General features: G+C 40.4%; 1 protein-coding gene across 1 annotated transcript; it reads left to right on the top strand.

The window, feature by feature from the left end:
* Nucleotides 1-1,994: 1,994 nt before the first annotated feature.
* Nucleotides 1,995-26,010, top strand: ccdc80 (coiled-coil domain containing 80). Its single transcript, XM_075480155.1, has 10 exons — nt 1,995-3,375; nt 3,457-3,654; nt 4,572-5,047; nt 6,884-7,213; nt 9,369-9,525; nt 12,579-12,715; nt 15,538-15,689; nt 16,736-16,839; nt 22,393-22,476; nt 25,099-26,010. The coding sequence occupies exons 1-10, from the start codon at nt 2,688-2,690 to the stop codon at nt 25,419-25,421; spliced, it is 2,649 nt and encodes an 882-aa protein (XP_075336270.1). The 5' UTR covers nt 1,995-2,687; the 3' UTR covers nt 25,422-26,010.
* Nucleotides 26,011-26,168: the final 158 nt, after the last annotated feature.

Raw genomic sequence — 26,168 nt, forward strand, 5'->3', positions numbered from 1 at the left:
ACATCACACAAATAACAAGATGTTAGAAAATGATAAATACGTTAAAAACACCCAACAATTGCAAAAACAAACTGAACTCCTTTTTCTAAAATCTAGAATTAAGTTTCTTTTTCAGTTTTAGAACTGGTTAGGGCACAGGAATCTAACATAATTAAACAATGGAACCTTTACTCCTAGGTTAGGGTTTTTAAAAGAGCACATTGTTGTGGATTTCTTTGCTTGTGGGTTTTTGGACACAGGTGGCCTTTATTTGACAGTAGGTAGACAGGAAAGGGGGCAGAGAGAATAGGGGAAGATGTGCAACAAAGAGCCTCAGGCTGGGACTCATACCTGGGGCGCCTGCATCGAGGATCTACAGCCTCTACATTGGACACTTGCTTAACCAGTTGAGCTAAACAGCACTTTAATGCTTGTGGGTTGAGGTTCCTGTAACATCACAAAAATTCAGTCATTCATTTTTCATCTCCACTTCATCCTGAAGACAGGGCACACTTAAAGAACAGCAGTCTATTGTAGGGCTGACACAGAGACAAACAACCATGCACGTTCACACTCACTCCTATGATCAATTTAGACATGCATGTTTTTGGATCGTGAGCGGAGAGAATATGCAAACCCACACAGAAAGACCCAGCTGATATTTGAACCCGGAACCTTATTGCTTTGAAGCCACGGTGCTGCTAACCTGGTTAGACCGAACCAGAGCACCACACAGGCCTGCCCTGTTAAAGCATTTATTTTTTTGTATTGTAATAGTACTACATTTTCCACATCTGGGAAAATATAACATGTTTGCTTGTGTGTGTGTGTGTTTGTTTGTTTCTGGTTTTCTTGTGTTTTTCTGCTTTACTGTTTTCTTTCTGGTTTTGTTGTTGAGTTTGCTGAAATATTTTTGTTTTATTTTTGTTGTGTTCTACTAATGATCAGATTTAGCTTTTTTTCTGTTATTATCGATGTTGTGTTTTGCTCTTCAGACCGACTCTACTCTGAGGAATCTGCATGCAACACTGACACACTAAGTCCATCACTGTTTTCCTGACATGTGGCTGAGAGCTTGTCTGGCTCTCACAAGATGGTGTAGATAAACAGGTGACGTTTTTTTGTTCCTGTGGGCAGTTTGGAGAAAGAAAGAACAGAAAGTATGTGGTCCAGCGGTGTAAAGCAGCTCGGCTGAGACAGTCAGACTGGGTGTGTGCAGAGTGGCTGGTTTACAGTAAGACTGCTCAGGAGGATTTCTGATTGTTTTTACTTTTTCTTTTTTTTTTACCTTCATTTTATAAAAGGATTTGTCCATTCCAGCTGCTTCCAGTACAGTGTTGCATCACACCATTGATAAATAGCCAAGCAAAAAGTGAACTGAAGTGATGAAACTGCTGTAAAATATTTGAAACAATGTAAAAAGCTGCATTTCATTTCTCTTAAACAGTATGCTGTAGTTTAGCACATGCGGTATATGATATGCCTTTGCAGTGAGAGTGGATGTGGCATAGACTCAGTGGTTGACTTTTCCTTCCTTGGGCCTTAATTACAAGCCAAACTGGGAAACTTTCATGTACAAAAAGGAAAAATACTGAATTTAAAGGGTCATTAAAAGAGCAAAAACACTCTTTATGTTATTTTGACAACAAACGTGTTACAACATCATAGATATGGATTTTTATCTTTCGGATAAAAGATCATCCTCAAAGTTTAGCTCATTTTAAAGTTAAGTTACTTTGCAATTAAGGACATGATTTGGGGGTGTTTCACTCTTGGCTTTAAGGGAGGAACTTGCTGATTATGGTCATTTCTCTTCACGGGAAACTGGCCCAAACATTTCTTCTCCCCTCCATATTTTGAATTGTAATAAGCAACTTCAACTTGTATACTTTAATACAAAGTAAAACCTTTCCAGCAAGATCACTTTTCCACATCTGTAGAAAAAAAGGGGTGTTACTGAGTGAACTGGTAACCGTCAGTCCCGGGGCAGGTCCTGACATTGTGTCGCCAAGAGTCCGGAGGCTGAGGTTTGTGCGGACTGTTCTGGGAAAGCCTCCAAAGCTTACATTTGCCAAAGGGGAACCTGGGAAGAGGCAGAGACACTGTTTTCCCCCTGTGCAGTCCCTGCGAAAGGTTTAGCAAGCTTTACAGTGAATACTTCCTTCCTGCGACCAGAGGATCCTCTCACAGTCCGCTGAAAGTAAACAATGCCTGAGGATTAATGGAAAGTTAATGAGTTAATGTGGTGTAAACAGCGCTTTTTTTTTTGTATGTTTTTGGCGATCTAACGTGGTCTGAAACTTTTCCCCGAAGGACCCAATTAATTGTCTGCCGGTTTTAAGGAATAATTCAGTTCCTGATGTTTTGTAGCCTATATAAACGATAATCCACACTCCTGCTCTCCGGTATTGTGAACGAAAGCGCTAGAATGAAGTTTTGGATATACGCGCAATAAACTTCCCCTCCTGTTCGCCTCGTTTGTCAAATAAAGAGCAGATCGCGAGGTGGATTTCCTCCATCAGCAGAAGGCATGCTTTGAAAGTTATTCCAAACGTATTATGTGGCGATCCTGCGCACCGTTCGTCTTCATCTGGATTTAATTGATTCACATCAAATGTTCTAAAGACTTGACCGGATCGAGGCTCCAACCACTGGATCGCTATCTGGATCGTGAGTGATTAGCCTACTTAGTTTGACATTTCACCATAATGAGGGCGTTTGTTCTCATTTTAGCTCTAGTTTATCTGCTAACCTGGACCGAAGCGGACAAACAGACTCATCTGAAGCGGGTGCAGCTGCACCGACGCACGCGGATGGGACGTGTCCAGCAGGGCTCCACGGACAGGGAGAGACTCGCCGGGCGCCTGCGCCCAGGATTTAGCTCCGCGATCTCTGTGCACAGTTCCAAGAGGGCTGACAACGTGCAGGCTGACGAGGGGGGTTCCGCTCCCGTCAGGACAGGCGCTTTACAGGGCAGGAGAGCGGGGGGCAACGGTTTGGTGCCAAGGAGAGGTATCACCGGACAGATTGGCTCGCCTCGCCAGCTGGACAACCGACAAGATGAGGGCACTCCGGGGGCGAGAGCCAGGATCACCCGGATGCCCAACAGCGCCGGGTCACCAAATCTGCTGGCCAGTTTTGCAGGAAAGAACCGGGTCCTTGTGATCTCTGCGCCCCACGATTCAGACGGCTACTACCGGCTGATGATGTCTCTCCTGAAGCCAGATGTGTACTGCGAGCTGGCTGAGAGGCATGTCCACCAGATTGTGATGTTTCATCAGGAGGGAGAGATGGGGGGCAAGGTGAGAAGGATCACCACAGAGGGGAAGGTGATGGAGGAACCGCTGGACACAGCACTCATCCCCAGACTCATGAGCTTCCTAAAACTGGAGAAAGGTGAGTAATGAAGCTGCACGTGGATGGAAATATATAATCCCATTCATGTCCCAGCCCAACTGGTGTTGTCTGATCCTGCAGGTAAATTTGGGATGGTCCTGCTCAAGAAAACCCTACAGGTTGAGGAGAAGTATCCCTACCCAGTGAGACTGGAGGCAGTGTATGAGGCCATTGACCAGTCACCCATGAGGAGGCTGGAGAAGCTTCGCCAGAAAGGCTTTGTGCAGAAGTGTAAAGGAGCAGGTGTGGAGGGTCAGGTGGAGGAGGGCGCATACACAGGTGAATCACACTTTTAACCAGTTCTTCATTGTTTCTTTCTTTAAAAGACTGTTTTTTCCTCTTTTGTTTCCAGCAATATTTAATTGTTTTTATTCGTTTTGATTCCAAGTTGTTTAATGTCTTTCCAGAAAAAGAAGCCTTGAGAAAGGCATCCTCAGCTTTATCTAAAACGTATTCACACTAACAACAGTCTCCACAGGGGTTGTTTCTTCAGAATTGGTTTATTCCGGTGTGTTAAGTACTGCGATTTAAGGAGACATACTTTCAGGAAAGAAGGACTGATACTAAAGCTCTTTTAAACAACAGTGAGCTGCACAGACAGATCTCCACTTCGATTCAGTTGTGGTGTTGGCAGGATCAATTGAAACCATCTTCTGAGAGGGGATGGTGTAATTTGTGGATAAGGTGGCTTTGGTCAAGTGTGAGGGAGGATTCTTGGATTATTTTATTCATCACAGTTTGTCCATTAAAGTATAAGAAAGTCTGACTGTGTATCTAATCAAATCTGTGGACTGGGGGTACACTCTCGGGACATGTGAGACATTTTTGACACATTGTAAGATGGATGTATTAAAAAATGAAAACAAAAGACATATTTTCAAGCAATTTGAACAAGACTTCCTAAAATTGGACTGGCATAATTTGAGACAGAATTGTCAGGACAGTTGAGTGACCGGAATGAAAGGACCGAAGCAATAAAACTGGTGTATGAATATGAGAAAACAGCAAGGAAACCTTCCATGACAAAGTAGAAAGTTCTCCTAACTTTACCGTAGCCTGCCCCGGAGCAGGTTAGGTTTACAGCATAGCATGTAGAAATTTTAGCAATATAAAGCAATACCCTTTTCATAAGCAAAACATATTTTAGAGGAGAACTTGTGTCCAACGATCTGTCTCACCTGTCTCACCTTCTGTAGAGAGAAAAATTGTGAAGATTCCAAGAAAGCCCTCACAGACCTCGACAACAGCTGCCACAACCACCGTCATGACAACTACACGACCAACCACAACAACTACAACCACCACCACTACGACTACGACCCGACCCACAACTACAACAACCACCACAACCAAAGCACCAACAACAACCAAAGCTACAACAACCACCAAAGCCACCACTACCACCAGAAGAACCACCACCACAACAAAAAGACCCACCACCACCCAGAGACCAACCAGAGCCCCGACCACAGCACTGTGGCTCCCAGCTTCGAGAACCACCGCTGATCCATACTACTACAACCACAGAGAGAGGTACCCGGCCAAAACCACCCCGGCTGGAGACAACCGCACTGACAAGGAGAACAAAGATCCGCACAGCAGGAAGCTGGTTCCTGTCACACACAAACCCTCCAAGATCAAGCCGACCAAGAAGAAGAACGGGCAGGAGAAGGTAAATCAGGGGAATTTAGCTAAAGGTTTCAAGAATAGTGTATCGATTTACAAATTTTATTTGATTTCTGTATTTAGACTACAAAACATTTGGAAAACATTGATACCAAACCAAACTTTAAAGTCCCTATGAAATCAATAATAGTGTGTCTTTACATGATCTTTCTCACTAATTTCAGTAGCTTTACAATAGACTCTATATCACCCTAAAGTTGAAAAAAGAAATTAAACCAGTAGTTCATGAGTAGTCCAGCCTTCAGAGTGTGTATTCTAATTTAGTCCCTAATTACAGGCTTTATTCAATACTGAATTTCAGCAGAGTTGATATAGCACGGTGTGCTGTGACTGATCGGGCCAGTAGAGCCAGTCAGTCAGAATAAGAAATAAAGGCTGGCCCCAATACTAGCCCATTGGAGGGGACGGGGAAGCATAACATGACTATTGCTAGAATCATCATGGCACAAACAAAAAAGCATTTACATTTTTAGAACTTTAATCGATTAAGTTTAAAGATTTTTTTGAACATGTGGTTGTTCTTCATTAAGCATTTGTCAGAGTAACATATTATCATCTTACAATTGTGCCAGGAAGGTGTCTGTCCCACATCACTTTTAATTTGATATGGTGCAGAAAGTATTTAGTGTGTAATAAAAACTTGATGTTGTAACTTTAACACCTCATTTGCACTAACTTGTGTATTGAATCTGTTATTCTGTTTGATATCTGAACTAGACTCTCCTTATGTAGAAAGGCAAGAGTAATAATACCAAAGGAGAAGGCCTGTGTGTGGTCGGATTTTTGAAAGGCGTTATTGAAAGATTTATGAACCACTATGCATGCTACGCAGCCTTCCATCAGTTGATACGTTTATTAATACATTTTATGGGGCTTTCACTTGAATGAGTTCAAAATGTTTAACTTTCAAGCTACTTTGTTTATCCAAGTTCCTGCCACAGATTTCTCCAAAATAAATGAAAAAGTAAAATGTTTCACTGTACCCGTCGCAAATTCCAGATGTAAAAAAACCCAAAAGGGTTTCCCAGTGGAATGAATGGACTTCCTACTGACTTGCATTCGAACACACGTTTGTGGAAATGGGCTCGAAGTGTTTGGGTGCATCGTTCCAGATTTCGTTTTGAGGCAACAAAAAAGGCATAGCAGAAAAATATGATGTCATACTAATTACAAGTAGAGGCCTGCCTCTAATAAAAGCCTGATACCCTTTGCAGTACAAGTAAATAAGGCCCTCAACCTTTATTTGGGGAAAGTAATCTGGAAATATGCAGTGACGGATAGCTTTCTGGTAGCTATTTCAGGGGAAATGCAAATGGTGAGCCAGTACTTTACTCAAAGTGTGTTAAGTGCAAGAGCGGACAGACTTTGACATTTTTTAAGCTAAATATCATCAATCCTTGTATTTTCTCGAGAAGAAAAAAAACAATAGAATGTTTAAAACTTTTTTAGAATTTCTTTGGGACCATTTGTTTTTAAAGCACGTTCTGAAACACTGCATCTTCTTTAGAAATATATAGAATTAAAATTGTTATGCATGACTTTTTCCTAATTTTGCCACTTTGAAAACTACATCTCTGACAGCAAATCTTAAGCAGCTGAGTGAATCTTGTGTGTAAATTATGCGTATATTATTTGTATGTGTCTTTGGTTGGGGCTTTTTAAAGTGAAGTATTACCTCTGCTGGATGTGACACATGAACTGTTAATACTAACAACCTAATCAACTAATAATAAGATACTGGGTCTAAAGTCAGTAGAAGCTAAGCAAATATCATCATATTTTATTTTCTAATAAAAATGGAATAATATCCTTCTTTGTGCAGATGTTGACTAAAGATTACGAAGACAAGTATGAGCCCAGCAAGCCAACCATGAGCAATCCAGAGGAAACGGAAACCTTCCCTGATATCAGCTCCACCAAGAAGGTCAAGAACAAGCACGATAAGCATGACAAGAAGAAGAAAAAGAGTGACAAGGCTGCCAAGAAAGCTGATAGGAGAGGAGGAAAGATTGGGGGGAAGAAAAATGGAAAGAAGATGTTAAAGTACACAGAAAAAGAGGACTACCTGAAACCCACTAAGAAGCCGACGCCCCCTCCAAAGGGCTCTCTGGCCTCCTTTCTGGATTACTTTGAGAACAGGAGGCGACTGCTGGTGAGGGCATGATTTGATATTCACACTTACTCATGTTATTACTTCTTCAGTCAGAGAGAGAGCTTGGTTCTTAGGCACAGTACCATTTATTAAGCAGTACAGATCTGCAAACTACCAGCACACATTCACTGTTAATGAATAGTTCAACATTTTGAGAATGGTTTATTTAATTTGTCAAAGAGATTCCTACTTCATTTCACAGAATTTCACACTCTTGTGTCTCTACTATGATTTTGTTAAGTGTGGAAGCTGACCTTGCTACAAGGTTTTCTGCTTCAGCTCAATTGATAAAGCTTTCGACTCTCAGTCATAAGATTAGCAGTTTGTTTACGGATGTTGGACTGTCTAGACAGCACTAGTGTTTTACTTGAGAAGTCTTGTGTATTTAATGTTTGGCCCCATCATTTCTTGATTAAATCCAACACACTTGCCCTCTGCTCTCACATTTTATGATAAACTACCTCACTGGCTCCCAGCTGAAGCTTAATGTTATCAAGCATCTCATACAAAGCCTAATCCACATGTGCAGATGTTTCTTTTTTTAAAGTGGGTTTTCCTCCTCTTTAGTTTCATAAGTTAAAAAAAAATAATAATAATTTGTCCATGCAGCACTGTTTGAAAAAATCTCCATCTGCATAGAAATGCAGAAACTCAACTTAAGCACTCTCAATGGCATTCCACATCCAAAAGGAGACTTGGACAAAGTAACACTGCTATGATTAGTGATTAAGGTGTTAAAGTTAGGGTTAGGAGATTGGTTAATAGGTAAATGTAGATTAGATCCATTGTCACAGCTCCAAAAGTGAGATGAAGGCAAAGTAAAAAACGTAGGAACAATCCTTTTTGCATCCAGTGTTTCATGATGAATTGGAGCATCATATCCATGTGTTCTGCTACTTATCAAATTCAAGGAACTGGCTGTTAAATAGCAAAGATGCATTCTGACATTAAATGGAAAAAGAATGGGAAGTTGAAGTTGATGCGCCACTGATATTCCTCTAAGCTGGCAGTGGAGGTAGTCACAGAGCCGAATTGACTTATGAGTGATAGGCTGAGCTTGCATGGCAGAACATATTGCTCTAATCAAGCTAGAGTTGTCAATTTTATTTCTGAAGTTTGAACATCTCTTCATAGGTGGGGAAACTTTGAATGTCAGTGACCTGCTCAGATCTACAAATGACAATCTCTTAAGTGCTTCAGTCTGTTAGCTGCATAGCAATAACATAACAATGCCAACAAATCTGCAGTCTCACCTGCCTGGTTGCCACCCAAATGGGGCAGTGTATGCACCTTATATGAGCAAGTCAATGTCGGCTTTTCACTGCTGTCTGACTGCCTGCTGTTCAGCACATTCAGCTACAGCAGCCTCTTTGCCAGAGGCTCATAAAAATACCCTTAATGACAAGATAGCTAGATGTAAAGGTATTTGCGTACATGGAAAGACTTCCGTGTTTATTTAAAATTGTTCAAACAAAATTTTTGGAAAAAGTCACAGTGTTAACATTGTGGCATTGACTTTCCTCTATTTTGCAAATATAAAGCAAAATTGCATGTGAAAAACTTCATGTGTTCATGTGAATGAGGCCTAACTCTCAGCAAGAAAGGAAAAGAGCAAACAAAGTGAACAATAGAACTGTCTGCAGAATACATCAAACAAACTGAAGGAAACACTTGACTTCCAGCTTTCACCGACTTCAGAGGTTTCAGTCAAAATGAGTTGTTAAGGTGGACTTTCTCAAAAAGAGACTTTGCTTGTTTTAACAAAATCCTGAAACTTTTGAAAGTCAAAACAGTCTCACCATCTGGAGAAGTTTTTTGGGTTTTTTTTGATGGATTTTTCCTGGCCAACACAACAGTAAGCGCCTCTGTGCTTTGGTGGAGACAATCCTTCACTATTTTCACACTTTTGTTTTATATAGTTCTGTTTCCTTAAAATCACAAGTGTCCTGTAATACTGTGCATCTATTCTCCTGCCAATGGACTGCTTGCACAACAGTGTGCTAACAGACTATGTGTCTCTGTTTTGCAGCCAGTACAGATTCTTATTACAGCACTCTGAAGCTCTGCAGCACAGAAGCTCTGCAGCACTCTGTGTATGTATGTGTTTTACTGACTGTACATGATGCTCTAACATCAAATAACTCCCCCTCTGCAGCTGATAACATCCCCCAGTGAGGAGAACAGCATGTATGTTCAGCAGAGGGATGAGTACCTGGAGTCAGTGTGTGAAATGGCTATCAGGAAAGTCTCTATCATCAGCATCTTTGGCTCCTTGACCAACTCCACCATGAAAATTGACCACTATCAGATAGGTAAGTACTTCTATGTGCAGTAGTACACAAAGCTAGTAGTTGACCAGTAGTTCATGTCTATTTGAATTAGCAGAATATAAACAGCTACTTTTCTAAAATGCCACTAAAACTTAAATCTGTGATTTGTTGATTTATTTTAACCTCATTTAAGAGTCCTAAGAAATGATTTGCAGCAACACACTCAGTGAATTATATAGACTCATGTTTGCCACTATGTTCTAATGGCTTTATTTTAATGATTGTGGAACTGAGGATACTAACTGTTGCCGTTCTTCCTGAATACAAGGTTTCAGCTGCTTAACAGTCCGTGATTGTTGTCTGATTCTCCTCTTCATGATGCTCCATACATTCAGTAGGAGACAGATCTAGACTGTAGGCAGGCCAGTAGAGCGCAGACACTTCATGTCTGTGAAACCACACTGTTAGAAGTCATGCAGAATGAGGTCCTCCCGGCAAAACATGTCACCTTGATGGTAGCATATGTTTCCCCAAAATTCCAATATACTCCTCTGCATCTGTGATAACTTCACACAAGTGAAGTCATCCATGCTGTGGACACTGATGCACCCCCATACCATCACAGACGCTGGCTTTTGCGCCTTTCTCTGCTAACAGCCTGGATGGTCTTTCTCATCTTTAAAGCAATACTATGTAACATTTCTACCTTAAAATAACAGTTTGAAAAAAATTGTGCGGCTAGAATGAGTTTTAATATTACGATTGGCCTGTCTCCTATGCCCTTCGGGGGTCTGAGTTGGAATAACTGCGCTATGTAACTTTGCTGGACCGGCCCGGGAGCTGAGCGGAAGTACTTCGACTTGCTTTCTGGCACACCGACCGCAAAAACAATTAGACCCCTCTCATGCTCCCAGGTATAAGGCTAAGCTAGCGAAACATTGTCAGTACGATCATCATGGCAGAGGCACCGAAGAAACAGAAGAAGACGTTGACTGATGAAGCAAGGAAGAGAAAGAGATTTACGACAGTGTCATAACCGTACATTACCTCCAAGCCTGTAGGGGGAGCTCCATAATGAGCTTTTTGAGAAGTTACATAGTATTAAAAACATATGAACATATTACAGATTTAAGTTTTTGTTGCATTTTAGAAAACCTCCCAACTTTTCGGAAACAGGGTTTGTTGTTTTCACCTGTCCAGGGTGTACCCTGCCTCTCGCCCAATGACAGCTGGGTTAGGCTCCAGACCCCCCGCCACCCTGAGTACGATTAAGTGGGTATAAAAAATGGATGGATGGATGAATGGGTTTGTAGTGTTATACTTTGTTGTGCTCCCCTTTACTCTCTTCATTCTGCTTCTTTCAACTTAGTTTTTCTGTACAAATTCGAAGGTGGATTTTTTTTTAAATGGTGCTGTCAGTGGTGTTCTCTCTTTCAGTAATGATATTCTTAGATCTGTTACACTTCCACAGTGGTTTAGTTGTAATATAAGAGCAAGTCTTCAGTAAGAAGGGTGATGAGTTCAGAAACTAATGGCAGGAGTGTGTAACACATATCTGGAGAGGAAGTGAATCATAGCCAGGAGACAGTACATACCATCCTTATACATCATTCTGAACAAGGGGTTAAGTCTGTCTCCTGGGGGGCTAAAGTGCAAGCTGGAGATGATTAAATCATCCCACCAACACTCACTTAGTGCAGTGCGACGCCTTATTATGAAACTACTTACAGCTTGCTGAAAAGCAACAGAACCGCTGCTGTTTTTATGAGATGTGCCGCATCATTTGTGTTTGGCAGCCGTCTCAATTTTTGAGACATTTTATGGCTGTCTCAAATCCGAGGCTTTGGTCATTGTGTGTTAACTTCATGACAGGCAAACCCTCTTTATGAGTCTGTCACTCTGCATGACAACAAGGTTTTATCCAGATGGAATGCCGGAAAAAGGGCTGAGGTGATGGGAGCCGCCTCCACCTCTGGTTCGGCTCTGTTACAGTTTTGTTCCACTTACTGGCTGCAGGGTCAGTGTGTATGTAGCAGTGCCTGCATTGCTCATGCTGTGCTGACATAAATAGGTTTACACAGCCACATTGTGGTGGCATGACTCCTTTTGGGAAGAAAAATCCAGTTCTGATGATGTAATCTCCAAAATTGTAGTATGGAGCCTTGGTTTACGGTTGGGTTTAGGTCACGGTAAGGGTTATGGATAGACCAGTATAAGTCATGGTTAGTGTTGAGGTTAGTCAGTGTAATGTCCTCTGAGGTGATGGAAACATTGCTTATGCATGTGAACACACAACTGGTTCTTTCTGGTGTTGCCCCCCTCTCAGTTAGAGTGAATGGTTGGTGAAAAGCATGGGTTGTCTGTGGGTCACATTCATGTGTGTTTTCCGTATATTTCTGTATTGTGTTGTTTGGGTTTTTGTCGGGTTTTCCTGATGTGATTTCTCATGCACATTACACAGCAGGGAGTGGGTGAGCCAGCCACTAAAATTCGCTGTTCTGTGGTTTGTGTGTTGTGCACACATCCGTGGAGGGAGGGGCGATTAAAGGCTTTTGCTCTGGCCTGTACAAACGCCAGCTACAGTATATTTGTAAGGCATCCGATCCTGCCAGATTTCACTGAATAAAAGCTGCTCTTTGTTGAGTTTGTCCCTGATTCACTCTACACGTTTCCATCGTGCTCTTTGCAACAAAGTCTACTTCATTATTGTGTCAGACACCTTTTTCAATAAAACACTGTTCTGAAGTCAGACATGAAAAGCACAGTTTGCTCTTATTATGTTTTATTTGACTGGAAAACACATGTACATAATGTTACTTTTAGAAATCAGACAGTTATGTGATGTTGTTATAGGTATGTAAGAGCTTTTGATGTGACAATTGCCAGTCTCATGGGCAATATGTGTTGTCACATTTCCTTTTTTTTCTTTTAAAGCACAATATGGAGGTAATTTATAAGTTGTCTAAATGCCCAGCATAATAAAAGCTCAGACTCTCTAAAGACATTTAGTCAAAAAAGTTCCCTACATTTACTTTCAGGGGCTAAAAGTCTTAAGTATGTCACTAAATCTGACTAATTTCTTTTCCTTTTTTCAGAGAATGATAAGCCTATGAAGGGTCTTCGTCAGGAAGACCTGGTAAACCAAGACCTGATTACAGAGCTGAGGAAAGAGTTTGAAATGACGTATGATGAGTTCTACATGGTCCTCACCGACACCGATATGAGAGTCAAGGTAGGTACTTGTTTGCTCCATTTGGAGGGACTATAACAATATTTTGACCAAAGGAACCTTCTTAAAAAAAGTTGTGAAGGGTATAAGTTCTGATTGCTTTTCAGTAAAATGCACTTTATCAGGGGCTCTGTTGAAGAGTTCCATATGCCTCCACATTATTACAGATTTTATGTAAAAACAGAACTTGTGTGATCTGTCACTCCCAGAAAGCCAAGTTCATTGCTTTGTCATTTCTGGGCTAGATAATGACATATTTTCCAATGCAGATCAAATACAATCACTCAAAAACTGACGCATCTCCATAAACATTGAATCCATTTATTTATTACATATATATACTTGCTGTGTAATCTTAATCAACCGTGTTTAAGCTGTTACAGCTGCGATTTTGAAACAGTAGTGACAGTATCACAGTTGAAAAAATGGAAAAGTTAAACGACGAGGGAAAATGAAAATGTCGTGTAGTTATGCCTCATGAGCACTGACATTTAAAAATCAGGCTGATTTACCTGAAAAAATACAGTATCTGAATACAGATTCAGCATGTATGCAAGTAACAGGTTCCCCTAAGAAGACCACTAAAAATACCTGTTTGTTAAACATTAATATCCGTGTTATTTATTAAGACCAAAAAGCTAGCTAGTGTAAGCAACACCAGGTCTGAGCACATGCATTGTACTTTGCATATCATTGCACATGTATAATCAAGGTTATTTTGAACCACTATATTCAACCTGTAGTTACATCTGGACGATGGTTTAACTGTGTATTTTCACCACAAAGAACAGCTAACCTACAATTAGCTTCTGTGCAGTAAGCTACAATGATGAAGCAATCCTATTTTCCACTCCATGGCTGTCGAATCATCCATCCAACCTACTGAGCACCTCACATAACTTTAGCAACTTCTGTTTAGCTGCAGCTCTGTCAAAACACTGACTCTGCAAGATATTTTCAGAGAATCGTCACATGCAATAAAAGTGCTAGTTTACAGTCTGTTCCTCTTCCTGCTGTTTGCCTCGCTGTCAGTGCTGATTTATAAGCAGTAAATGAGGGAGAGTGGAGCCACTGTTCAGCCCCAGAGGATGGCGTGTGTACCAGATCTGCGGGGTCCCGAGTGTGCTATGATGTCACAAATTACGATTGGCTACGGATGTCATGAGAACAAATTATCTAATAAGACACTAACTATTTATTTTCTCTGTCCACAATGAATACAGCACTCAACACAATAGATATACTTTATTAATCCCAGAGGAGATTGAGTAATTCAACTCAGAGAATAAAAAAGAGAAGGACAGAGATGCTGCCACTCCATCATGCATGTTTTCCTCAGATGAGAGTCCACTACAGCTTTACAAACATAAAGTTTACTACCAGCAAGCACTTCTTTTTTTCTGGTACAAATTCAAGGCCAAAGCCAAATACGGACACTCAAAATAAGATGAGGACAAATGATCTAAAAGTATGCTGCTTTTGTTGTTTCTGTCTTTGAATCGTTGGAAGCATTATTCTGCAAGCAGGATAATTCAATATGTGTAGCTTATGTACATTTTACATTTTAAACCCAATAACACAATACATTAGCACAAACTAATCATAAAGTGTGATCTGCAAGCTTAGGACCCAGAGCTGATCTGCCAATATGGTGCCCACGATGACATTATTGACCAGCTCTAAGATGACAAACATATTGTCAGTGAGAGCTTGTGATGTAACATCCTGACACAAAGCGCTTCCATGCTGGTGGTAATAAGTCAATCATCCTGTAAAAACTGTAGATCACCTGCATTCGAACCATGGGGCTAAAAAGGAAAGCTAATCTCCTCCAGAAAAGCTCAATTTGTTCTGATTGGTCAGCTCCACAGGCTTGACCATCACCGCCCACTGTACTGTATCAGCCCTGCAGATGTTCTTACTTAAATTTCAAGTTGTTGGGTACTTGCATAAAAATCTGAATAAGCATTTGATGGCCATGAGTCCAGGAAAAGTTATCACTTCTCAGCTACTTTTTCCCCCTGAAAATATGTATAATGTTTTTGATTTGATAGTGACTTCAAACATAACTTTTTTATCTTGATTCATGGCCATGTTTTGCTCTTTTGGTCTTCATCTCTCTTTCTCTTTGAAGGTGACCTGGACTCATACTGCCAGCACAGTGGCTTTACCAAAACACTGTTTTAATTCACGCTGCATGACATTTGCCCAACAGCTGTGCGTGTGTGTGCCAGTATAAATCAACAGGCTGTTTTTGGACGGATTCATCAAAGAGGCCAGTGTTCACATCCTCTGCTGACAGAAGCACAGACAGGGGAGTCTGTGAGTGTTCACGGATGTGGGTGTGTGTAGGAGACAGAAAAAGGCATGAGCACAGTGGAAAGAGAGGTGTGAAAGAGAACGAGCTGTGCAGTAACTTCAGCAAATCCCATGGAGGGTGTGAGAGTGTTCACATTTCCATACATGTGTTAGATATTTCTGCTGTTGTTGCTTAATATTTAGTAACTTACAGGCATGAGATGCAGCGTCATGCTTGAGCAACGTGCCCTGCACTGCTTCCCAGAAACGGTTGCAAAGAATGTTTGGGATGCGGCAGAGGCCGTGCCACATTTACAAACATGCTCCAAACTTCATTGCTTGGTTGAAAACAGTTTAACCATTGTTAACCATTGTGGAATTCTGTTTTCAAATCCTGTGTGCTGCGATCAGCTTTTTGTTTCCAAAGACATGTTGATTCATTTACTCTGTGGCTAAACCACATTTCAAATCAAGAGGATGACTGGTTCTTGTTAATGTTGTTTTTCTTTTTCTTTTTTTGCGGTCAGCAATCCTATGAGGTTCCCATCGCCATGAAGGCTGTGTTTGACTACATCGACACCTTCTCCTCCCGCATCCGAGAGATGGAGCAGCAGAAGAGAGACGGGGTTGTCTGTAAGAAGGAGGACAAGCCCAGATCACTGGAGAACTTCCTGTCCAGGTGAGGTTGCCTGTAAAGATCCTGAATCCATGACATAGCTAAAAACATGTGGTTGCAAAAAGGCATAACAGAGCAGCCTGCTTCCATGAGAACACTTTACAGAAGATTGTGTAACTTGGCTGTACGGATTTACCCAAATTCTGTCACATTGTCAGTCACTGATGGTTGATGAAGAGACGACCAGTTTGCACTCCCAAGTTGAAAATGTCCTCCAATAGCTAAGCTTTATATGATAAGTTGTAGGTTATTGATCTTTATGTTTCTGCATTTCTGGCTACGTATGACAAACCAAATCAGTTTTTAGATTCAGATTCCTTTATTGTCAGTCAGTCAATACATCACAGATGCATTGCTGAATAGAATTACGAGCCCAAAGAAAAACACAAGAAATAATCCCAATAAAAACAGAACCAGGTTAAAAGACTGTATTGCACCCTCATCAATAACATACAAAAATGAATAAAAATACTCAAACAACCAGAAGGACTTTTCAGTTCATGATATTCTGCTTTATTTTCATTTATATTGATAAAATGATGTGGAAAAACTCCAACATCTTAAGTCACAGATATTGTGATTGTTCTGCTTAGAAACTGTCAGGAATAGTCATTGGGTGGCCAAATAAGGCTGTTTCTACTTCTATCAAACATCTGTTGCTAACTCAGAAATCCGCTGGACCAGAATTTATGGTGATTATGAGCGATGTTTGGCAGATTGCAGCTGCCTGTTTGTGTGTGTTCCACGGAGATTAAAAGTAACACAAAGCCCTGTCGTTCCTAAAGCCTGAATCACTGCTGTCACATAGTTTCACGAGATGTCTTTAGCAGACAGGCCGTCTTTTGTTTCCATGGAGACCATGGAGAATTCCACTTCCAGGGTGTAGCGACCTGGCAAGTTTTTGACCATAATTCGGGGTTGTCACCCTCTGGCAGTAATTGTATGGGAATATGTGGAGTACAAGCACAAACTGCTTGTCTTGGCACAGAGCTTTCACTGCTGCACAAAAGTGCCACTTAAATTCAGGCTGAAATTCTCCGTGATTACAGGTTCCGATGGAGACGTCGTCTGTTTATCATCTCCGCCCCCAACGACGAGGAGTGGTCCTATCAGCAGCAGCTCTATGCCCTGAATAGCCAGGCCTGCAATCTGGGTGAGTCGCCTGAAAGAAAGTATTCTCCTCAGCAAACTGTAAACTGGGACTGAAAACTAAACCAAAGCACAGAAGCAGTGTGTAAAAACCTAAGTCCACCCTTACTGCTTCCATAGGAATTAACAGGGTCAGTAGCAGCCAGGTGCTGGTGATCAAATGCACTTGATTAACTAATTATAAGCAAGTGTGAGCACCTCTATAAAAGCAGAATTTGTTTCAGTTTGCTGGTCATGAGCATTCAGGTGTGTGTTAACACAATGCCAAGGAGGAAAGACATCAGCAATGATCTCAGAGAAAGCAATTCTTGCTGCCCATCAATCTGGGAAGGGTTATAAGGCCATTTACAAACTATTTGGAGTCCCTCATTCTACAGAGAGAAAGATTATTCACAATGGAAAAAAATCAAGACAACTGTCAATCTTCCCAGGAGTGGACGTCCCAGGATGCTAAAAGTTGAAGTTCATGACAGCACAATTAGAAAAAGGCTGAACAAGTATGGCTTGTTTGGAAGAGTTGCAGGAGAAAGCCTCTTCTCTCTAAAAAATAATATGGCAGCACAGCTTAGGTTTGCAAAGTTGTTGCTGAACAAACCACAAGTTTTCTGGAACAATGATGAGTGGAGATGTTTGTTCATAATGCACAGCAGAACGTTTGGAGGAAACCAATCACAGCATATCAGCACAAACACCTCACACCAGCTGTCAAGCACGGTGGTGGAGGGCTGATGATCTGGGCTTGTTCTACAGCCACAGGACCTGGGCACCTTGCAGTCATTGAGTCCACCATGAACTCCTCTGGATACCAAAGTGTTCTAGAGTCAAATGTGAGGCCGTCTATCTGACAGCTAAAGCTTGGCTGAAACTGGCTCATCAACAGGACAATGATCCCAAACACAGCAGCAGATCTACAGCAGAATGTGTGAAAAAGAAAAGAATCAAGGTGTTGCAGTGGTTCAGTCAGAGTCCAGACCTCAGCCTGACTGAGATGTTGTGGTGGGACCTTAAGAGAGCTGTGCATAAACCATTTGCTGCAAACCTCAATGTCCTGAAGCAAAGTTATTGCTGCTAAAGGTGGTTCTACAATCAGTTCAATCATGTGCTTTACTTAGTTTTTCACACACTGCTTTTTAATTTTGGCTTAGTTACAAGGCAAGGCAAGGCAAGGCAATTTTATTTATAGAGCACAATTCATACACAGGGCAATTCAAAGTGCTTTACAGCTACATAAAATCACAAGAAGGCAATAAAACCACTAAAAAGGAATAAAAAAAATAAAAGAAAGAAATTAAAAAAGAAAGAAATTTAAAACCCATTAAAATAATCATTAAGTAATTAAAAAGTGAAGAGTGCAGATAAAATACTTTCAGGTGTCATATGCACAGCTAAATAGAACTGTTTTCAGCCTGGATTTAAACATTATCACAAGGTGTGATATTGCTTCTGTTTTTGTTCATCTGAGGTTGTACTTACCTCATTTTGGACCCAGTAAGAACAAGAGAATTTTTCTTTATGTCCTGATATGTAAAAAATCTAGAATCAAAGAAATATGTACTTTATTTTTAACATGTGTGCCCTCTGGAATCCACCATTTTTTTTTGTCTTTTTTTAATGTAATTGACACAAATTCGAGAAGGGGAAAAAAGTTTTGCAACATGGATATTCCCATAGGAAGCAATGGACAGTTGTTTTTTTACCTGTTTTGAAAAAAAGGGAAGCAGTGATACTTCACTCTTGGGTCATCATCACTGCTGCAGATGAAATATTTTAAAAACAGTGATGACATCACATTCACTTTCAAATAACCCTCATTTACTAAAGCAACTAGTATATGAGGGTAAGAAACTAAAGTTGCTAAAAATGTAACTTTTTTTCTGCTGTGTTCAGTATGGTCATTAGTGTGACGTCGAGTGACTTCAGTAGAAAATATTCTGTTGCCTGGTCATGTGATACCAACACATGGGAAAGAGATGGTCTGTAGCTCTGTGTCCAAACAACTTCCTGTTGCTGCAGACCACACAAAAAGAGGTTGAGATATCCTACAAAGATTTAAAATGCAATTATTTTGCCTTCCATGAAGTGACTGCAATGAATTCTAATCAAATATCTTTTGTTTCACTGTGACCTTTACCTTACTGAGGCATGTGTCCAGTCACTGCCTGCCAAAGTTTTTAGTCAGACCAATGATGAATGTATTAATCACAAGAAGATTCACAGATTACACAGAATGTTTCTGTTTGCAGCAGTTCCTTAGATATCATTAGCACGCTATCATGTGTCCACACGTGCACACTGTGCGTGTCAGTGCCACAGAGGGATGTGCAGAGGGATCCCAGATGACAGAGCTGGCAAAGAATTCCTCTCTGAGGCAAACTAGATCTTGTTTTCCTTCCTGACGGCGGCCCTTTCAGATGGCCAGTTAGTCAACTTTTCCACAGTTTTCCACAGTATTACTGTGTATATTAAAAAGACGCATTCATCTGAACTTTGCGAATCTCAACAATCTGACGTCTCTGACAGATTTATGGCAGAGACTTGTAGACTTTAAATAGCCTGCAGATAACTTCACTTCTCAGTGAAACTAAATAGATTCTGTCATCTGGACTTTCTACCCCAGTTGAACCTCATGCTTCAGAGTTGTTTACATGAATTCGAGAGTTCTGCCGTTTCTCCATGGCTCTTTCTACTCTTAGTCTCATAATGCCTAACAGAGGAACGTGGACGCAAATGTCACAGTTATGACTTTGACTCTTGCACTTTTGATACTTAAGACCCTCTAAGAATACATTTCAGTAGGTTTTAGACTTTATTTTGATGTAGAATTCTGAAAATGATAAGCTGATTGGAAAAAGTCAGTATGAAGGGAATATCTCACGGTAAGACTTTCTAAGTTATCATTTAAAAAAAAATTAAGCTTTCGGTTATTGTAAATATAAAAGACAAGATTTTAGATGGTGAGGTAGAGTAATATGAAGACATTGAATCTGCTCAACATGATTATTGTCAATTAATTAATTAGAATTAGCTTTTTAGGCAAAGTCACAAACACATAGTACTTAAAGGGATAGTTTGCCTCTTTTGACATGAAGCTGTATGACATCCCATACTAGCAATATCGTGCATGAACATTGACTTACCCCCTACGGTAATACATTTGCATCACAAAATCATTGTCCAGGAAAAAGTCAGACCTCACTTTCCTGGACAACGATTTTGTGATGCAAATGTATTACTATTTTGAACGCATATTGTTTTGAGAAGCAAAACACTTTATATTTGTGACCCCAGCCAACTAGCTTCATCAACACCAAAACGAGGCTGGAACTCGGCTCACAGGACGCAGCAGGGGGTAAGTCAATGTTCATGCACGATATTGCTAGTATGGAATGTCATACTGCTTCATGTCAAAAGAGGCGAACTATCCCTTTAACTGTGTTTATTTTCAGTGTTCATGTGGCCTGAATTAACCAGAATCAAAGGCACTGAATGTTTCCAGTTTCTTTCTCTAAAGACAAAAAAAACCCACAATCCTAAAGGGTACCATGCAGCTTATAATGACTTCCGCAGTTTATGATGTTATCAAGAAGTTCCCCAGTCATTGGTTGAGATGCTTCCATGACACAGTGCTAAGAAGGAACTTGTAAAAATGGCTTGAACACATAGCAGTGGAAAGATGGTAAAAGCTACCAGCTGACCGACGCATGAAGCTTCCAAATTATTATTCAGAGCATCATTGTTGCCGAATGTTCTGAAACCAGAGATTAGTGACAGCATCAACAGTTCTGTCCTTAGTCAGTGCATGGGAGTCAAACGGCAATCCATTCAAATCTGTGGGAATTTTTATGGTCTCCGCTGTGTTTGAAAGTTCCTCTTTTTTTAAGGGCTTGAATTTTCCTCTGGTGTGGTGGAAATAAAAGATTTTTCCAGCACTTTCTGGCACTTCTTGTCAGCAAGATGGAAAAACTGTTGCTTTTTTTTAAGGTGAAAAGTTAAAAGGAATATGTGGCCGTTTTGGTGCTCAAATGAACTGAAATGATAGGATGGCAGTTGTTCACACGCAAGGTGCATGCATTGTCATCGATGTCATCGATATATCTTTCAGCTAAATAGTTCAAAGAACTGGCTACATTTTCTGTTAAGAAAACTTACTCTATAATTTCTTGATGTGCACTATCTCTCTCAAGGCTGAAGTGAAGACTTCATCCATTAAGAAATCCTTTTCCTTACTTAGGATATCAGGGTGTTCTTTTATTTATATAGACCACAAAGAAAAATTAAACTTTTAAACTTTTTCTTTTGCTCAGTAACCTTTGACCTTTCAAATCAAATAATCAGATGATGCAAAATTGGTTTATTAACATGTATTTGTGAAGATATTCAGAAAATTCATCAAATCCTTTAAAGGATGCACACATTTGTTTGTGGTGCTAAATTAAAATCGGAGACTTCCAACACTGAATACCCAAAGGTATGTAGATAGGAAACGGACAAATCCTACAGGACCAAGTTAACTAATAAATTAGTTAGATTTAGTGACCTTATTACCTCATTACCTGATTTAAAGTATTTAGTGTTGATAATTTGAATTATATACTCAAAATTCAGGGATTACAGTAACTAAGACAAAGACTGAGTGAACATTTGGTGTAAACTTACCTCCTGCTGAATGTGCTTTGTAAAGAGCAGTAAACCAGCGACCTTTCACTGCCCTTTTTATGGTGGGAGTTTTAAGTCGCCCATAGAAATGCTTTCACCTTTGATCACAACCAAAAATCACGACTGAACCTTATCAGATGGGACAGACCACACAGAACCATGATGTCAAACCTGTAGTAATGTAAAACCTTAAACTTCTGCAAGTCAGCATGAGGGAAATATGCGGGGAGTTGCTGTTGAAAAAAGCATCTTAAGAGTTTCAAACCTGTTTTACCCGTTGACAGTAGGTCAACAGTCCTCTGATAAATTTGAGAATGACCTTAAACAACAAATCTGTCAGCTATACTAATGAAGATTTGTTCACCTTCGTTACAGCCTTCGAATCTCTTGTGAAATACGATTTATTTGAAAGTGGTGTCATTGAACATCTGTATGTATGTGCACGAGTCAAGTAACTGAAGAAAAAAGCCTGTCTTTCCTTATCAGTTGGTCTAGATCTGGTTGTAAGGGGACTTTTTTCCCCTCATGTGCTGATCTTGGCACCCGCAGCTGCCCCGCCCCCCCCCCAGGCCCAAACAAAGGCTTGGGAGGTTTGATCCTGGTATTCAGCACTTGGCGCTGACCAAGTAAAACCAGTGTTGTCCTGTGTTTAATGTTGGCTTTATTACTTAAGAGGAAACAGCTTCTTGGCAGGACTCTGTAGACCACCACCACATTCCCTCCCTGAACCTTGAAACCAGCACTTCGGATGGTTCCAATAATAAACAAGTGCAAAGAAATCAGGTCAGATCAGAAGAAATGGATAAGAAACAGTTTGGCTGAAAATAGCACGGTGCACATTGTACTTGTTCTAAGATATTTGCATATCTCTCATGTGTGTGTATTTGTCATGGTGACACAGGTCTGAGGCACATCGCCATTATGAAGCTGGTTGGCACGGAGTTGCCAGATATGGGCGGAGTCTTGGAACTGTATCCCATTAACGGTAAGAACTTTCTCATGAGAATAAGAAGGCTGAAACTGTGGATCGAACATATCTGGAGCTTTTTCTGCACAAATGACCTCCTTTTTTAAACACTAAGACCACAGGGGTAGGCTACGACGCACAGCAAGATTTTCTTTCAGCTGGCTCCCATAAGAGGTAATGGGTAACATCATGGTGGTTCTTTGTTAACCAGGTTTTTTTCTTTAGACTTTGTGCATGCCTGCATAGAGGTTAGAGGTGTGAGTCTTTACTGCCCTCACATTTCGATTCAAATGCAATCGTTCCGTTATTGATTTGATGCGTCTCAGCATAGTTCGTCCTCAGATTTCTACATAACTTCACATTTTTAAAAAGATTTCAAGTTTTCATTGCTGGTGAAACTCAGGGGTCTCTTCGACAGAATAAGTCCAAAGATTTTTAGCTATGAAAGCTGCCAAAAATTTAGTGTGTCTCCTCTTTTCGTCAAATTTGAAGAACAAAAGTTGCTTTGATAATTCTTGGCTGATTAGTCGGGCTGGTTGTTTTCCTTGAGATTGTAGACAGTTAACTCAGGGTGAAAAGTAAGTAAGTTAAGCTTATTTTCATAGCACCTTTTGCTGACAAAGTGCTTCACAATAAATACAAGTGCATGTCAGAGTTGCAACTGCTTCAAAGCAACGGTCCTCCCTGGTTTTGAATTGGGTGTGGGACACAGCTAACAGTCTCTTAGTACGTAACCTGAAGGTTCAAGTTCAAGAGTACTGCTTTATCAACTCTGAGAGGCTTGTCCATGCAGAACCCTAAGTTATAGCCAAGATTTTATATCTGGAGAAAACTGGAGTCATAAGGATTCATAAGGTTTCATAAGGAAACGAACTAGAAATTTCTCTTATTAGGTGCATTACTAAAGTATTCCATTGTTTTGCGAGGTAGACTTTACTCACTGCCTGCTTTTTGGCCAGTTCATACGTTCTGCTAAGATCATACATTCCAAAGTGTGCTCATATGTCCACTTTGAAACGTTCTGTTATATCACAGTAGTGTCATTGAATCTTGGTAATGAATTTTCCTGAAATTGGAAAATCTAAGGAACCTTACCCGCCCTGACCTTAAAATCTGATATTGTTTCCCTGAGCAACAAAAGTGGTGATATCTGCTGTAATAAACAGTTTATTAGCACTTAGTTTTAGTTTTATTAGCATTTAATTAGTTTGTATTTCATTACATCAGTTGCACACATAGTATTGACCAACCTAAATCAGTGAACATGTTGTCCTGGTGTTTGTAGCTGCTCAAAATACAGCTTAATACTTTAAGAACGTTTTTCGCTTTTTTGGCAATAACAGCTTGCACGCTCAATGAGCAAATCCTGCTGGTTTTCCAACTTACTACTGAAATAACATCAACTTGGGTATAACAGCAGTCCCAGACATGAGTTCCTACTTCTGAGGAAAATAGAACACAGCATTTCTTCTTCTTCTGTTTCCACTGAGTCCTAGATATATAACCTATTACAAATCATATACTAGGATTTTGTGCATGCTGCAAACCTGCATGTTGTTCTGTCACTGCTCTAATGCAAAGTCGTCCACATCTGCATCGACATTCATCATAGAATTAGGAGGAGGAACACGTGTTTTAAATATAGAGCTATAAAGAACATTAAAAAAATTTACCAGTGCATTGAAATGGAAGCAAATCTTGACCAAACTACAACTGCACGCATTAATTCACAATCACATTCGCTGTGAGTAAGGCTCAACAAGTTATAATGTATCCCATCAGCTGAGAATCTGCATCACAAGTTGTTATCAAAAGAAGTCTTGTCAAAAGGGTACATTTTTGTTCTGGTTTAAAAAAGGAGTTGGCACCTACGGCTCTAATGCCAACATTTCATCAATACTGCCTCTACATGCTGCACACTGTTGAGATAAAGGCGGAATCAATATTGATTTGCAGTCAGTTATGGTTTGAAATATATCCAATACATGAAGATTGTTCCAGTCTGATGTTGCTATCCAGGTTACCATCAGGAAAAGTTTCAGTAAAAAAGAGAAGAGCTTTTTACAGCTGATTTAATCAGAAATTCTGAACATAACCTCTTCACGACAGGTCATGTGTTCAGCTTCAGTTACCATGGTGATTTAGTACGCTTTAAAGAGACTTTTGTAACTCTGACTTTAGAAACATGACTCACTAATTCACTCATCTCACTTCACAGTACACCCCTCTTCACTTCATACATTCACTTCACTGTTTTCCTTTTAAGAGGGTTGTTTTTGTTCCAGCTATGAATCAGTCCTGACTCAGACCAAGTCTTCTTTCTCATAACAAAAATCCAAAACAGAAATCCTACACTTCTCCATCCCACTCCCAATCAATAAGGTATCTCACTCACATAGTTCTTGGTCAAAAGAACTTTTTATCAAGCTATCAGCTTTCCTGGGAAATATGAGTCAGGCTCATGCAACACCGCAGAAACTGCAGCTGCTACCAGCAGATTGAGGTGTTGCCTTCTGGTATCCGAGGTCAGCATTAGGAGGTTGTGTTTGTGTGAAACAACCCTACAAAAGGAAAATGCGGCTGTGCTCTCTACTGTGAAAATTCTCTTTCATTCCTAACCTGAACCTCTGCTCCTTCCAGGGAGTTCAACTGTGGAGCGTGAAGGCCTCTCAGCCACCCTGGTGAAGGACATGAGGAACTACTTCCAGATAAGCCCAGAGTACTTCTCCATGCTGCTGGTAGGGAAGGATGGCAACGTCAAGTCATGGTACCCTTCGCCCATGTGGTCCATGGCAAACATCTATGACTTGGTGGACTCAATGCAGCTGCGCAGACAGGAAATGGCCATCCAGCAGTCACTCGGCATGCGCTGCCCTGAAGACGAGTATGGCGGCTATGGTTACCACCAGCATGGATACGAGCATGGTTATCAAGACGGGTATCACCAGGGTTATGGTTACTAAGAGTGGCATGCTGATCCCTGGTGCTGATCCCTTTAATTGTCTTCTTTTGATCAATAACATATCTTCATCTTTCCTACCCATCCTCCACCCGACAGTCGTCACAGATGGAGTGAGCTCCTTGAATGTTTTGTAGCACTTAGTGGAAGTCTCAAAACTGCTTTCACCTACCCAGTTCTTCCATATATAATAGGCTGCAAGTAACGGTAAGTTGAAAAGAGCTTTTAAGCAGAACTGGTTAGTCAGTTTACTAGTAGGAGAGTCTGGAGGATCAGGGATTTGTTTTGTACCTTAGTTTTATGCTTTTGTCATTTTTTCCAACTCAAACACGGTTTATATCATCTTTCATCTCCACATGCATCCCAGGTCAAATTCACATATTTAGATTATGAGCACACACCTTTATTTTGTAGATAATGAGCTAAAATAAGATGTATTTATTGGACATCTGTCGCCTTTGAAGTGCAATTACGGATCCTTTTTTAAAAAAAACTGTCACATTAATTCTTTTTTTGTAAAGTTTCTATTGTTCTATAATGTTCTTATTTATACTTTATTGGCAATTATGACAAATAAACGTGTGTTTACTACCTGCATTGGTTGCTGTGCACAATATATCAACCAATAAATTCAGCCTAAATGCATTCCAACAATCTTTTGAGCTACATCTCCCCCTAGAGGCTTTATTTTGTAAGGCGGTCAAGAGAAATACCTGTTTGGTAATTTGGAAACTGGAAAAGCTCAAATTAG

The sequence above is a fragment of the Odontesthes bonariensis genome, chromosome 12, assembly GCF_027942865.1.
Source record: "Odontesthes bonariensis isolate fOdoBon6 chromosome 12, fOdoBon6.hap1, whole genome shotgun sequence".
Lineage (NCBI taxonomy): Eukaryota > Metazoa > Chordata > Actinopteri > Atheriniformes > Atherinopsidae > Odontesthes > Odontesthes bonariensis.